At 44.4% G+C, this 15,020-nt stretch overlaps 1 protein-coding gene across 1 annotated transcript in view; it reads left to right on the plus strand.

Annotated features, from left to right (window-relative positions):
• TPP1 (tripeptidyl peptidase 1) overlaps window positions 1-11,561 on the plus strand; it is a 57,097-nt gene extending 45,536 nt beyond the window's left edge. The window contains exons 12-13 of the mRNA XM_089671624.1: window positions 8,266-8,400; window positions 9,896-11,561. Of these exons, the coding sequence (XP_089527750.1) occupies window positions 8,266-8,400; window positions 9,896-10,033 (273 nt within the window). The 3' untranslated portion in view covers window positions 10,034-11,561. The remainder of the gene's footprint in view (window positions 1-8,265; window positions 8,401-9,895) is intronic.
• Window positions 11,562-15,020: the final 3,459 nt, after the last annotated feature.

Raw genomic sequence — 15,020 nt, forward strand, 5'->3', positions numbered from 1 at the left:
TAAAAATCCATTTTCCCCTATGTCTCATATCTTGGAATATGAGAGACTTACATAAAAACCAGGCATATCGTCGGATTGGCCAAGAGGAGATGAACAGTTTTTGGTATGTCACACTCCCTGACTGGAAGACATAGGAAAGCAGAAAAGTAGATCTCGTGAACCATTCAGTGTATCATTTCATAATTCATATCTAATCAATCCTCAGACGTGTCTGCATAATAATCTACCCGCAGGTGGAGTGTCACTTGTGCAGATGGAAGGTTATGAGCCAAAATATGAATTATAAGAGATTTTGGCTCTAGTTTAGGTCTACGCCCAGATGACCCCTCCCTAAACTGGGTATTGGTCCTTGACTTTAGAGACACCCCCTGCTAGGGAACTACAAATTGGGCTGTCAGGCCTAAGGGAATTAAGTTGAAGAAGTCTCCCATTTTAACATCAGAACCACCTGGGGAGACCCATACCCTTTCGCTCTGAAACTTGATCTGCAAACCCAAGACTGATTGGCAAGTACTTTAACCCTTTAACCTCCTTCTGTTACCTCTTTGCTGTGCTGTTGCTCTCTGTATATTTATATATATATATGTGTGTCACATCTTTTTTCTGTAAATATTTTTATTGCAACCTTTTGACCTTTTAGTAATAAATCTTTCCGTCTGAAAGTGTTGAACTGTTTCTATAGCTCTTTATTGCAATTTCTGAATTCCTGCCTCTAAAAAGAGAGCTACTGTGTTTGTTTAAGCCTCTGTATAACCGGCCTGCGGTGACCATGTTATACAGACGATTACCTCAACCATTATAGGGTTATTGCGGATATCGCCGAATTTCCTCTTTCTCTGTACAAAAAGGAGGTGGTGGCAGTGTGAAGGGTTAATTGCGTAATTAACCTGACCCAGTAACAATCGCTCAGGCTGCCGGTACATAGATTGTGATCCAATTAGCTGGAAAATCATTGTGCAGGATACAGCTGGGTGTGGCATTGTTACGCACGTGACATTGCGGTTTTAGATTGGCTAGTCCTTCGGTCACGAGTTTGGTGAGAAGGGCTGGGGTCTGACGCCGCGTTCGTCACACATTGGTGACAGCGATTGTGGGATCATCACATATTGGTGGCAGCAATCTTGCGTCCGTCACATGGGTCACTGCTCAGCTTCAAATAGGGGACCTAATGGCTACAGGTATCACTCTAGCATTCCTCAAAATGCCACTTTGCACCAAAGGATGAGTTCTCAAGCTCCCAGCAACAGTTCATTCCAATGGACTATGCAAAAGGAACAGAATCGCACATCATATAGCCGTAAAAACAAATGTAATAAAATAAGACATCAACTTGCAATTGAGGGAAATAATCAGGCATATCGTACAGCCAGCACTGAGCCCCCCAGCAGCTGTTATGACATCTCCAACGCATTTCGTCCATACGTCATCACTGAGGCAAAGGAGGTCAATTTTGGGTATTCATGATTTATCCATTTATTCATTTCTGCACAATTGTTTTATTCTATGACATCTCCACTCTTCACTAGAACAACACATTGACTCCTGTTAAATTCAAAACAAATAGTGTATTTATATTTTTGTATATGTTGACCAGTTCTCACCTCTAGCTGCACCCGGTTTATGACTGTAGTCTGTTGTCTGGTCTGCTTGAGAAATATCCCCCACTATTCATGTGATCCTTATCAGTTTCTAATTGGGGCAGAGATGAGTGCTCATTTGACCATCTCCCTATAAATTTAGACCAGCTTATGGGGGGAGATCACTGATGGGGGGGGCACAGTCACTGATGGGGTGCTGCTTTTGCATGAGTGCTGCGTTGATGGAGTGCGAAGAAGCAGTTAAACACAGCAGTTTAACTAAAGCAGGAGAACTCAAGAAGCAGGAAGATACAACAGCAAGAAACTCTACTGCATGCTGGACAGACTGCAAGCAAACAGCCTGGGAAACATCTCTTACAAGTCTGAGTCCCACTCCATGTACCTTTTTAATATGTCCCCTCTACTCCTCCTTTTCATATTACTTTTTTGCGTTCCCAAAATCTCACTTCTTTACCCCTCTGCTCCACCCCAAAACTTGTACATTTCCCCCTCACTGCTACCATCTCCCTACTACTGCTGATACTTCACTCTCCTGCTGATCCAAACACCAGGACTGGAAGACGTGTGCTCGTGTTCATCCCACTCCCATGTTACTTTACTCACACTTCTTCTCCTAACCTCTGGGGATATCTCCCCAAACCCTGCTCCTCCACTATTTCACCCCCACACCAGGCATCCTCTTTCTTCTGGGAATAGCCGCAATCCCCTCAATTTAATATCAATCACCGTGCTCCCACAAACCACACTCCCTTTTCCATGTGCGCTCGGGAATGCCCGCTCTGTAATAAGCTCACCTCTGTCCATGACCTTTGTCACCCGCTCCCTTAACCTACTAGCAATTACAGAAACCTGACTTCAAGCATCGGATTCTGCTTTTCACGCAGCACTTTCCTATGGAGGCCTTCTCTGGACCCACTCACCCAGACCCACTGGTTGGAAAGGTGGTGGGGTTAGTTTGCTTCTATCCCCACTGAGCACCTTTCAAGTCCTCCCTAACCCTCCCTCTCTATCCTTCTCTTCTTTCGAGACTCAGAGAAATGGGAGAAAACAGCCGGATGCACTGAGGATTGCAGTGATCTATCAGCCTCCTGGACCGCTTTCTTGATGACTTCTCCGCCTGGCTACCCTACTTTCTATCCTCTGAACTACCCACTCTCATTCTCTGAGATTTTAACATCCCCATAAATGTGAACATCCCAACTCTTCAACCTAACCATCTTTTACCTTAGCGCAATGTATACAGTCCTCCACTCACTGTGATGGGAATACATTAGACCTTGTTTTCTCCCATCTTTGCACTCCATACAACCTCACAAACACCCCCTTTCCTATCTCTGATCACAATCTCATCACCTTTACAGCCTCCTCGTCTTCAAACACCTATCCCTCCAAGCAGCAAACAATTACCCGCAGAAACCTTCACAACTTGAACCCTGCTCCTTTCCACTCTGCAACTGACCAACTGACAATCTCTCCCCTGTCCTGCCCTGACCTGGCCACTGCTATCTACAACAGTTCGCTTTCATCCGCATTAGACTCGCTTGCTCCTCTAACAACACGAAGCATCAGGTCCCAACCGTTACAACCGTGGCAGACTGACGACACCAGAAAACTTAAACGACATAGTCATGCGCTGGAGCGATTGTGGCGTAAAACCAAATCCCAGCAAGCTTTCACTTGATATAAATCTGCTTTCTTAACATACAATTCCTCCCTTCACGCTGCCAAACAAGCCTACTTTGTCACTCTTCTTAATACCTTGTCATCCACTCGTCTCTTCTCTACTTTTAACACTCTACTGTCTCCACCTCCACCCAGTACCTCCACCCAGCATCTCCACCTCCACCCAGCACCTCACTCACTGCTCACGAGATTGCAAATCATTTCAAAAACAAGATTGTGCAGTGGCGACGCCCCTACGAATTGAGTCAGACATCCATCCCACTTAGCATACCTTATACTAAACCTCCCTCAACACTTTCTTCTTTTGACCTTGCTACTACTGAAGAGGTCACTAAGGTTTTCTCAGAAGCCCGTCTCACTACCTGCTCCCTGGATCCTGTCCCCTCACAACTACTACGGTCACACTCTTCTTCCATCCTATGCTCCCTCACTCACATCTTCAATCTTTCCCTCTCTACTGGTGGCTTCCCCTCCCCTCTAAAGCATGCGCACATCACTCCCATACTTAAAAGGCCCTCCCTGGATCCCACCAACCTGAACAACTTAAGACCCATCTCCCTGTTGCCATTTACCTCTAAACTCCTAGAACGCTTAGTCTACAATCACCTGAGCTCCTACCTCATCGACAACAACCTTCTTGACCCTTTACAGTCTGGCTTTCGCTCACTACACTCCACTGGAACTGCCCTACTAAAACTCACTAATGATCTACTAACTGCTAAAACCAATGGCCACTACTCCGTACTCTTACTACTCGACCTCTCTGTGGCTTTTGATACGGTTGATCATCCCCTCCTCCTCAAAAAACTCCTCTCTCTTGGCCTCAGAGACTCTGCTCTCTCCTGGTTCTCCTACCTATCGCAGCAATCCTTCAGTGTTACCTATAACGCTGCCTCCTCCTCTTCACTCCCTCTCACTGTAGGGGTCCCTCAAGGTTCTGTCCTTGGACCCCTTCTCTTCTCCATCTACACCTCTTCCCTTGGTCACTTGATAAACTCCCATGGCTTTAAGTACCATTTCTATGCTGATGACAGACAAATCTATCTTTCTACTCCTCACCCCTTCAGTCTCCTCTCGCATTACTAACCTACTAAGTGACATATCGGCATGGATGTCACTCCACTGCCTCAAGCTCAATCTTTCCAAAACTGAGCTCTTAGTATTCCCTCCAGCCCGTGCCCCCTCCCCTGACTTTTCCATCAAGATTAATAACACAATCATCAGTCCCTCCCCTCATGCCAGGGTACTAGGTGTAATCCTAGACTCCCATCTGTCCTTTCAGCCCCAAATCCAATCACTGTCCAAATCTTGTAGACTTCACCTCCGCAACATCTCCAAGATACGCCCGTTCCTAACCTCGGAAACCACTAAGCAACTTATTCACTCCCTTGTTATCTCGCCTTGACTATTGTAACTCCCTCCTCATTGGCCGACCTCATCGCAGGCTATCCCCTCTTCAGTCTATCATGAACACTGCTGCCAGACTCATCCACCTTACTAACTTCTGTATCTGCCACCCCTCTCTGCCAATCCCTCCACTGGCTTCCCATTGCCCAACGGATAAAATTCAAAACATTAACATTAACGTATAAAGCCATTTTGTAACTCTGCCCCAAATTACATTAACGATCTTGTCTCTAAATATCACCCAAACCGTACTCTCTGCTCCTCCCACCACCTCCTGCTCTTGGAGGAGGTTACAGGAAAATGGTTTAAGAAGGAGGATGTCCAATTGAGAGATATAATGGTGGGGGGGGGAATTGAGATCACTTAAGGATTTGGAAAAGAAAAAGGGAGACATTTTCACTAAGATAGATGAGTGGAGGTATCACCAATTAAAACACTTTGTTGGGAATCTTCCAAAACCCTTGAGATCTAGAAAGGATTGGAATCTGTTTGAGAGGTTGTTGGGATCACGGGGAGATGGGAAACACGGCACTGCTAAAATATATAAAATTCTCACTGAATTTGACACAAACACAAAGCCAATGTATATAGCAAAATGGGAAAGAGATTTGGGGGTTGTGATAAAAGAGGAAAAACAGAAGAAAATATATAGATTAACAAGAACATAAGTATGCGGGAGGTGGAAATGAATTATAAGTGTTTGATAAGATGGCACATTACCTCGAACCTTGATGGTGTTGGCGTGGGTGGGGAAAGATAGGCATGGTGTATCACATATGGTGGGAGTGCCCAAAAATTCAAGTATTTTGGAAGATAATAGTTCATTTAATTGGGATGATTACTGAAATTTATATTAGATTGGATCCAGAGACTTGTCTATTACATAGCACAGAGTTATCAGTGAATAACTACAAGGAATCGGGTATATGGTACTATCTAAATGCAGCAAAAGGTCTGATAACCAAGTTTTGGCATAAGACAGAGGTGCCGAAGGAAGAGGATTGAGTAGATAGAGTGAACCAGATTTGTAGGATGAAGAAACTTTACCATATGCATGAAGACAAGATGGGGTCATACTATGTGAAATGGAAAAAATGGGAAGAATTTGGATTGAAGGTGAAATATAGGAAGCTATAGTGTGTGATGATATGAATGCTCCTCTTGCTTTTGTATGGAGGATGTGGAGAAACGCAGAGTGGTTAAAATGGGGAGGGTTGGGTGGAGGGAGGGATGGAAGGGAGGTTAGTTGGGAGGGTGTGGGAAATAGTGATAGAAAGGGAAATAAATAATGCCTTTGCATGTTTTATGAGAATATGATGGAAATATGTATTTATCTGAAAATTAATAAATATTTAAATAAATAAAAAAAAAAAAAAAAAGACCTCCTACTCTAGCTCCCTTGCCTCCTCCTCCCATGCTCGTCTCCAGGACTTCTCCAGAGCTTTCCCCATTCTCTGTAACTCTCTACCCCAATTTATCAGACTATCACCTACTCTGCTCACTTTTAATATATATATATATATATATATATAATAATGACATATAAGTGCAATACATGTTCGGTAGATTAATTTTGTATTGACGTGTAGATACGGTGAGTGCTGCTGTTTTGTATTGATTGATTTTGTTTAGTGACATTTCTGCATGGGTTATTTTTGTTGTTTATTATAAATTCTTAAAAAAAAGTCTTCAATTCTAAGTAATTTTACATAGCGTGTTTTTTTTTTATGTTAATCCAAGTGCCCTGCATAGCTCCTCTTCTCTGTGGTGGCTTTTCCTCTTCATGCATCCATGTCATATCTGTGGGTGCATGTCCTTTACCAACCTTACTCATATAGACCTTGTTCCCCCTCTAAGGTCATCACCTGTATACATCCCAACTGCAAGCGCCTGCCTCGCCAGGATCCGAAATGAATCGCCATGCTGCTACGTCAGAGAAGCTTTAAACCAGCTTTATTAATCCAACACAATCAAGGGCATTCCATCCGGAACCTCTTTCATTTGTTTCACTCCCTTGTGTGGCCTAATTGTAAGCCCTTTGCCCTAATAGGGGGCAAAAACACATTAGAGAGGTTCTTGGTGGAGTGTTCTTTATTGTGCTGGATCAATAAAGTTGGTTTATATCCTCCTTGAAGGTAGTGGTGTTCAGCTTTATTACATGACATTGACCCCCCAAGTGATGATGTTGGACAGTCTTTGCTGCACTGCCTGCATGCTCTGTATACCTGTACAATGCAGGCCAACAAGACTGTGGACTTAGGCTGAGTATACAGATAGGGTGGGTACTGGCATGTCCGCTTGTAGTCCAAATTGGTACAAACAACCATTTGATCGCCCTTATGACAGAGTGGAGCTGGTGATCCTGTCTGTAGGAGACAAATAAAGAATCAGAAAAGCCTACAATATACTTTTTTTTAAAGTTCATATAAAACCAAGGATTAAAAAAAACAAAAAAAACAAAAGAAAAGTATAACCAAAGCATTTTTGGCCAAGTTCTATGTATCACGGGAGTGCAGTTCATTCAACCTGCTGTTGGCTGAAACCAGGTCACGAGTGCTGAAGTCACAGAGCCAGTCCTCCTGAATCGGCAGCTGGTTCAGCCTCTCAGCTGCGCCACTGGGAGAGTGAGCCATCCCCTCCCACCCCCTCAACAGCCCAGCGTTCTAGTGAGCGCTGGAGGGGCATAGCAGAGAGCCGGTGACTGACACTCGTGGCTCATTGCTCAAAGCGGAGGGGAGAACTGAACGATTGGCAGTCTTTTATCACTCAGTTCTCAGTGTAGAGCCGACAGGGGAAAGAGGCAACTTCACTACGATGCTGCATCCACCTAGGTGAGTTGTTGTGTTTTGGTTTTTTTTTGTGTGTATATCCCATACTTCTTTTTTAATAGTGCATAATATTTTTCAGCCTCTATCAAGAGATTTAATATCTTTATTAAACACAATTTACTATGCTTCAGTTATGAATGAACACGGTGAATGATCTGATCAGGGAAGTAACAAAGCTGTGTGTACATAAAACAACTTTATGCATAATTTCATATGATCTGTAAAGCCTCTGTGCTTCTCTTTGTACTACAGGCAGATCATGGCTGGTGGGAGGGGGCAGAAGGGCTCTCTACATAGCATCCTGAAAACATCACCTCACCCTGCACCTTTAAGAGCCCTCAACCCCGATGCAAACAGAGGGCTGGCTCTTGGGAAGAGTTTGCCATCCACCCATCAAGAAATTTTGATGTTTGGCTGTCTGGAGGAGTGGGTGTTCTTAGACAGACTATTTGTATGCAGACTGTCCTAGGTAATGCTTCCATGATTAAAAGAAATAAAACCCAATGAAAGAAAGTGGAGGGCCAGGGACAGACAGGCTGGGGTGGAAAGGACTAGATGATTGCCAGGAAACAAGGTGGGCTCTATTGCAGCTTTTAATGCACATTATGAGAAGCTCACAGTGTGCGGTGAAATCAGAGTAAGCCATTTCAGTCCAGGAGAGGAGCCGCTACAACTCTGCAAGACTGAAGGGAAGGCTGGAGGTCAGATATATTTGTGTTAACCCCTCTTTCATCTTACCTCTTCTTCAGGCCTCCACACCGGTGTTTGGTGGTATCCTTTCTCTGATTAATGACCAGCGTTTAAAGAGAAGCCAACCTCCTCTGGGATTCCTAAACCCAGCGTTATACCGGCTACAAGGAAATGGGACGCTGGCACTGTTCGACGTAAGTAGCACCTATTGTTGAAGGCCATGGGTAGGCAAACTACAAGTCCCATCATGCCATAGCCAGCTGCAAACATAACTCCCAGAGGCAGAGTCTTCCAATGCCTCATGGGACGTGCAGTTCTGCGGCTGGCTGAGTCTTCCAATGCCTTATGGGACATGCAATTCTGCGGCTGGCTGAGTCTTCCAATGCCTCCTGGGACTGGCAATTCTGAGGCTGGCTGAGTCTTCCAATGCCTTGTGGGACGTGCAATTCTGCGGCTGGCTGAGTCTTCCAATGCCTTTATGGGACGTGCAATTCTGCTGCTGGCTGAGTCTTCCAATGCCTCATGGGACGTGCAGTTCTGCGGCTGGCTGAGTCTTCCGATGCCTTATGGGACATGCAATTCTGCGGCTGGCTGAGTCTTCCAATGCCTCCTGGGACGTGCAATTCTGAGGCTGGCTGAGTCTTCCAATGCCTCGTGGGACGTGCAATTCTGTGGCTGGCTGAGTCTTCCAATGCCTTTATGGGACGTGCAATTCTGCGGCTGGCTGAGTCTTCCAATGCCTCCTGGGACGTGCAATTCTGCGGCTGGCTGAGTCTTCCAATGCCTCGTGGGACGTGCAATTCTGCGGCTGGCTGAGTCTTCCAATGCCTCGTGGGGCGTGCAATTCTGAGGCTGGCTGAGTCTTCCAATGCCTCGTGGGGCGTGCAATTCTGCGGCTGGCTGAGTCTTCCAATGCCTCGTGGGGCGTGCAATTCTGAGGCTGGCTGAGTCTTCCAATGCCTTGTGGGACGTGCAATTCTGAGGCTGGCTGAGTCTTCCAATGCCTCGTGGGACGTGCAAGTCTGAGGCTGGCTGAGTCTTCCAATGCCTCGTGGGACGTGCAAGTCTGACGCTGGCTGAGTCTTACAATGCCTCGTGGGACGTGCAATTCTGAGGCTGGCTGAGTCTTCCAATGCCTCGTGGGACGTGCAATTCTGAGGCTGGCTGAGTCTTCCAATGCCTCGTGAGACGTGCAAGTCTGAGGCTGGCTGAGTCTTCCAATGCCTCGTGGGACGTGCAAGTCTGAGGCTGGCTGAGTCTTCCAATGCCTCGTGGGACGTGCAAGTCTGAAACTGGCTGAGTCTTCCAATGCCTCATGGGACGTGTAAGTCTGAGGCTGGCTGAGTCTTCCAATGCCTCGTGGGACGTGCAATTCTGCGGCTGGCTGACTCTTCCAATGCCTCGTGGGACGTGCAATTCTGCGGCTGGCTGAGTCTTCCAAAGCCTCGTGGGACGTGCAAGTCTGAAACTGGCTGAGTCTTCCAAAGCCTCGTGGGACATGCAAGTCTGAAACTGGCTGAGTCTTCCAAAGCCTCGTGGGACGTGCAAGTCTGAAACTGGCTGAGTCTTCCAATGCCTCGTGGGACGTGCAATTCTGCAACAGCTGGAAGGCTGAAGTTTTCCTACCCTATTGTAAGCATTTAATGAGGATGCTATATAAGATTTAATTTCTTTCTGTCTTCCCTGCAGGTCACAGAGGGATGTCATGTGGCTTGTTTCGATGACCTTGTTCTAGGACAAGGATTTTGTGCAGGTCCAAGCTGGGACCCAGTAACAGGATGGGGGACTCCAAACTACCCTAAATTGCTGAACGCTTTACTGCTGTAGTACCGCCACTCCTTTGTGGCGACTGTCTGACACACGGGAAGCTATTTCTTCTAAAGACTCTGCACTTTGTCAAGTCTCTAAAAATCACGCTGGACAATTTTATGATGAATGTGTTTATTGTATTGTCTCATAATGCAATTTGAAGTGTCCTGCAATGATGTCCTTTCACCGTTGCCAGTTGTACAGCACTGAGAATATCTTATTTGCTCTGGCCCGGTGACAAACTGTGTGTGGATGTGGTGCACTGGTAGTGTGTGTGTATTTATAGAACAGGGAAAGGTAATCTAAGGCATGGAGCCAAGGTGGGTATGTGATCTAAGGCATGGAGCCAAGGTGGGTATGTGATCTAAGGTATGGAGCCAAGGTGGGTATGTGATGCTATTTTTGGTGGCATCTAGAAAATAATGTGTCATTCTCATAGGTTCGGGGACTCATGCACCAAAGGATCCTTCAGTGAGCCCCTGCTACAAATACAGCCATGGGCTGTCTGTTACAATGCCTGACCTGCCCCTCGGCACCTTAAAGCCTACTTACCTCCATGGTGAATCAACGACTTGGTGTCACCGATAGTGGGTGCCAGCCCTCTTTTCAATACTAGTGTAGACTTTGCTGAGGATGTGGTGTGAAGAGGCCCACTCGCCTCTTCCCCTGTAGTGGAAAAGCTACAGCAAGTATGAATGTAGACACCTGTGTTTCTTATGGTGCAGGAATGGGGGCTGACCTGGGATCTGCTGGTGCAGGAATGGGGGCTGATCTTAGGTGTGAAGGTGCAAGAATTGGGGCTGCTTGGAGGTGTGAAGGTGCAGAAATTGGAGCCGATCAGTGTTTTGAATTGTTCAGGAATTGAGACTGATCCGCGGCCTACACTTCGCTATTATTGAGTGGCATGTCAGTTGTCTGCTAATTGTAACTTGGCACCTAATGGTTGCTCCCCCCTATAGGAGATATTCTTTAATAACTTATCTCACCCATGGACACCTCTTGTTCCTATTAGTTACCTTTCCTTAGATAGCTAGGCCCAAGTAACGCATTGATAAGTGGGTTCATAAACCAACAAACCCTCCCATTAACCTATTCCTTTCCAATATTTATCTCAGGGAACAGATGCACAATGTGCTGCCTTTACTGTGACTATGCCGGGGGAGCCCCACAGTCATCTCAGGGAGTTTAGAGTATAATCAGATGATCCAAGATCAAGTGCAATTAAAGTTCAGTCTACGTACAATGGGAAAAGCAAGTTTTATCCATCGCAGCACTACATAGTGGCAAATGTAATGTGTGCAGGGAAAGAATGGGGGGAGAATCTGTATCCCACCCAGGTTTAGATCCTGACTACCAGTTCCAACCCAGCTGCTGCGAACACCCAGGAAGAAGTTATGAAACTTCTTAGGAACGGAGAAGATCGGCAAATCATCAGACAGCTGTAGAAAGAAAAGCAAGGGACTCTGGGAATGCAGGGGTTTCAAGAATCCATTTCTGTTTGCTTTGTGAGTTTATTTTGATTATAATAAAGATTTTCTTTGTTACAGTTCTGAAGTGTTGCCTTTTTAACCATTTGACGCCCGGCCTATGGCCAAATGGCGTCCGTAAAAATGTATTCGCTTTCCGGGAGGCCGCCATATGGCGTCCTCCCGCACATGCGCAGTTCGCGCGCTTGCAGAGCCGCGCAATCCGTCACCAGCCGTGTCGCTCGGACACGGCCAATGACAGATCTGAGTACCGGCCCCTGTTGCCGGTACCATGTGACCTGCTGTGACCAATCACAGTAGGTCACATGACAGTTGTATACAATGGATGGCTTCATTCATGTATACTAGTGCCTAGCTGTGAATGGTCACAGTGATCACATGCACTGTGGCCAAATCACAGCTAAGCACAAAAAAAGAAAAAAAAAAAAGCCTGAATGAATGGATGTCATTCAGGTAAATGCTAGCTTATAGCAAAGTAATTCTTTGCTATAACCAAATTGTGTAGAAAAAAAAAAAAATACTGATCACTTCCCCAAAGTAGTACAATGTTACTATGGTAACATTGTACTACTTTGGTCATAGTGAAATATGAAAAAAAAATCTTAAAAAAAATAAAAAATGTTATAAAAAATTTAAAATAAAAAAATATATATTTTTTTTTTTTCACACTCTCACCAGTCAAGTGTCCCTGATCACCGCTATGCCAGTTATATGATGACGCTGTACTGCACTGGTGACAGTATGTAGAAAAAAAAAAAAAAAGTGAAAATAATTATTTTTTCATTTTCCGAAAAATTATGACAAAAAAAATACAACTTCAAAAAACTCGCCATGCCTCTTATGAAGTACGTCGGACTGTCTACTCTGCAAAAAGGGGTAATTTGGGGGATATCTGTACTATTCTGACATTCTTGGACCTCAAGAAATTAGATTGGCTGTCAGTACTTCAGGATTGATCAATATTCAGATCTATACCATAGTTTGTGAACTCTATAACTTTCCTACAAACTAAATAATACATCCTAATTTGGGTTATTTTCACCAAAGACATGTAGCAGAATACATCTCGGCCTAAATTTATGAAGAACAATTATTTATTTGCAAACTTTTATAACAGAAACAAAGAAAAACATTTTTAATTTTCAAAATTTTCGGTCTTTTTTTGTTAATTTAGCAAAAAATAAAAACCCCAGCGGCGATTAAATACCACCAAAAGAAAGCTCTAGTTGTGTGTACCCAAACTAAAATTTTATCATTTTCTTCAATGTTGTATGACCGTGCAATTGTCATTCAAAGTGTGAGAGCGCTGAAACCTGAAAACTGGCCTGGGCAGGAAGGTGTAAAATTGCCCGGTATTGAATTGGTTAAAGAGTAACTATGGAAGGAAATAAACCATGACATACTACGGGGGTAGGCAACCTTTAGGTGGTGGAGATCTACCTGAACAACATGCAAGAGATCAAAGATCACTGAAGTTCAGCACCCTTTTTCTTTATCATTGTTATTTTACCAAAGCCCACGCCCCTTTTCCCCCAGATTGTAATAAATCAGAGGTCAAAACCCCTGATGTCTCACTTTTGAGACCAAGAAAGTGATTAAGAACACAGTCCTGAATCACTCTCTGTGAATGAACAGAACAACTGTTCATCCGTTCTTTGCAGCAAACAGAAACATAGTAAACACAATTTACTATGCTTCAGTTATGAATGAACACAGTGAATGATCTGACCAGGGAAGCACACAAAAAGGGGTTTGGCCAACAGAAGGAAGGAGAACCAGAAGGGGGTGGCATTTACTGGAACCGATCCCCTGTAGCAGTTAATAACTAGTGGGAGGGAAAGGAGGAAAAACTCGCTTTCACTTTCTGCGGGTTGGGGGTGACACACTGCTCCCTCCACGTCTAGGTTCTCCTTCTGCTCCCCCCTCACAGCCCTCCTGGCTTTCTTGCGGCACTCTGTATAAGTGGGAGGGGGGGGGATCAACATCCTGCCGATGTTTGACAGGTAGATCGAGATCAATGGGTTTCCAGGCCCCAACATACTGCATATGCTGTAGCCTGTAAGTAGCATTAACACAGAGCTCCTGCTGTAATGTAATTTTTACCTTCGGATCCTGCCAGAGGGCTTGTTATTGTTCCATTTCCTGTAACAGAGTGACAACACTGCCTGGATTGAAATCACATAGCAGCAGCAATGCCACTCTGTGGGCAAGATCATTTTAGAAAGACATGTAGAATAAAGATTTTGATGTTCTTAGCCTATTTGACACCCTCGGTTGCTCTATGCAACACAATTACTTTAAGCAATATTAATCAAACAAATAATAATGGTCAGAAAGGAAATTCAGACATTGAAAATTGTAGCGCTCCCTCACATTTTGTTGTAATTGGAGAAATGACCCTCATATTGGCAATCAATGGAATGGTCCCCCCTTACACTGGAGATCCCTTACATTGATGGTTAGTGAAGAAGGGTCTTATTAGATTATGGTCATTGGGAGAAGAGCCCTCTTACGTTGGTCAGCGAAAAAGAATGCTCCTTACACTGAGGGTCTGTGAAGAAGGGTGTGTCTTAGGTTGGTGGTTATTAGAAGGACCCCCATCCATTGGTGGTCAGTGGGAGAAGGACCCAATTATAAGATTGGTCAGTGGTAACAATAATCCTTACCATTGGTGGTCAATGGAAAAAAAAAATACTCCTTACATTGATGGTCATCGAGAAGAATACTCTTTAGTGGTGGTCTGTGAGAAGATTACGCTTCCTATAGATAAAAGATCACAATGGTTCCATATCCGATAGTCAGCACTTGTCCAAGGAACACCAAGTAACCAATGGAGAAACACTTAGAGTGCCACAGAACTCTGGTTGGGAAAGACTGTTCTTTATTTATAAAGAAAAGGCAAAATTCATTTTAGTTCACATTCTGAGAAGCTCCAACCCAGTTAAGGACTTGCAGGTCGCCAGTTTCCTCCCGCACTCCAAAGACATGCTGGTAGGTGAATTGTCTCCTATCTAAATTGCCCCTAGTATGTGTATGTATGAATGTGAGTTGGGGACCTTAGATTGTACACCCCTTGAGGGTTAGGGACTGATGTGAATGTACAATATATATGTAAAGTGCTGTGTAAATATATACCTGAAATAAATTAATAAATATACAGTGAAGGAAATAAGTATTTAACCCACTGCTGATTTTGAATGTTTGCCCCTCACAAAGAAATGATCGGTCTACAAATCGAATGGTAGGTGTATTGTAACACAGAGACAGACATGCATTTCTTTTTAATTTTTTTTTCTACTCTAACAAATGTTGCACTGATTGGCATGTTCATGAGGGAAATAAGTATTTGATCCCCTATCATTCAGCAGGATTTCTGGCTACCAGGTGTCTTTCATACAGGTAACAAGCTGAGATTAGAAGCAGTCTCTTAAAGGGAGTGCTGCTAATCTCATTTTGTTACCTGTATAAAAGACACCTGTCCACAGGAGCAATCAATCAGATTCCAAACTCTCCGCCAT

This window comes from Staurois parvus, unplaced genomic scaffold, assembly GCF_062004578.1.
Source record: "Staurois parvus isolate SC_StPar_1 unplaced genomic scaffold, SC_StPar_1.0 ptg000109l, whole genome shotgun sequence".
NCBI lineage: Eukaryota > Metazoa > Chordata > Amphibia > Anura > Ranidae > Staurois > Staurois parvus.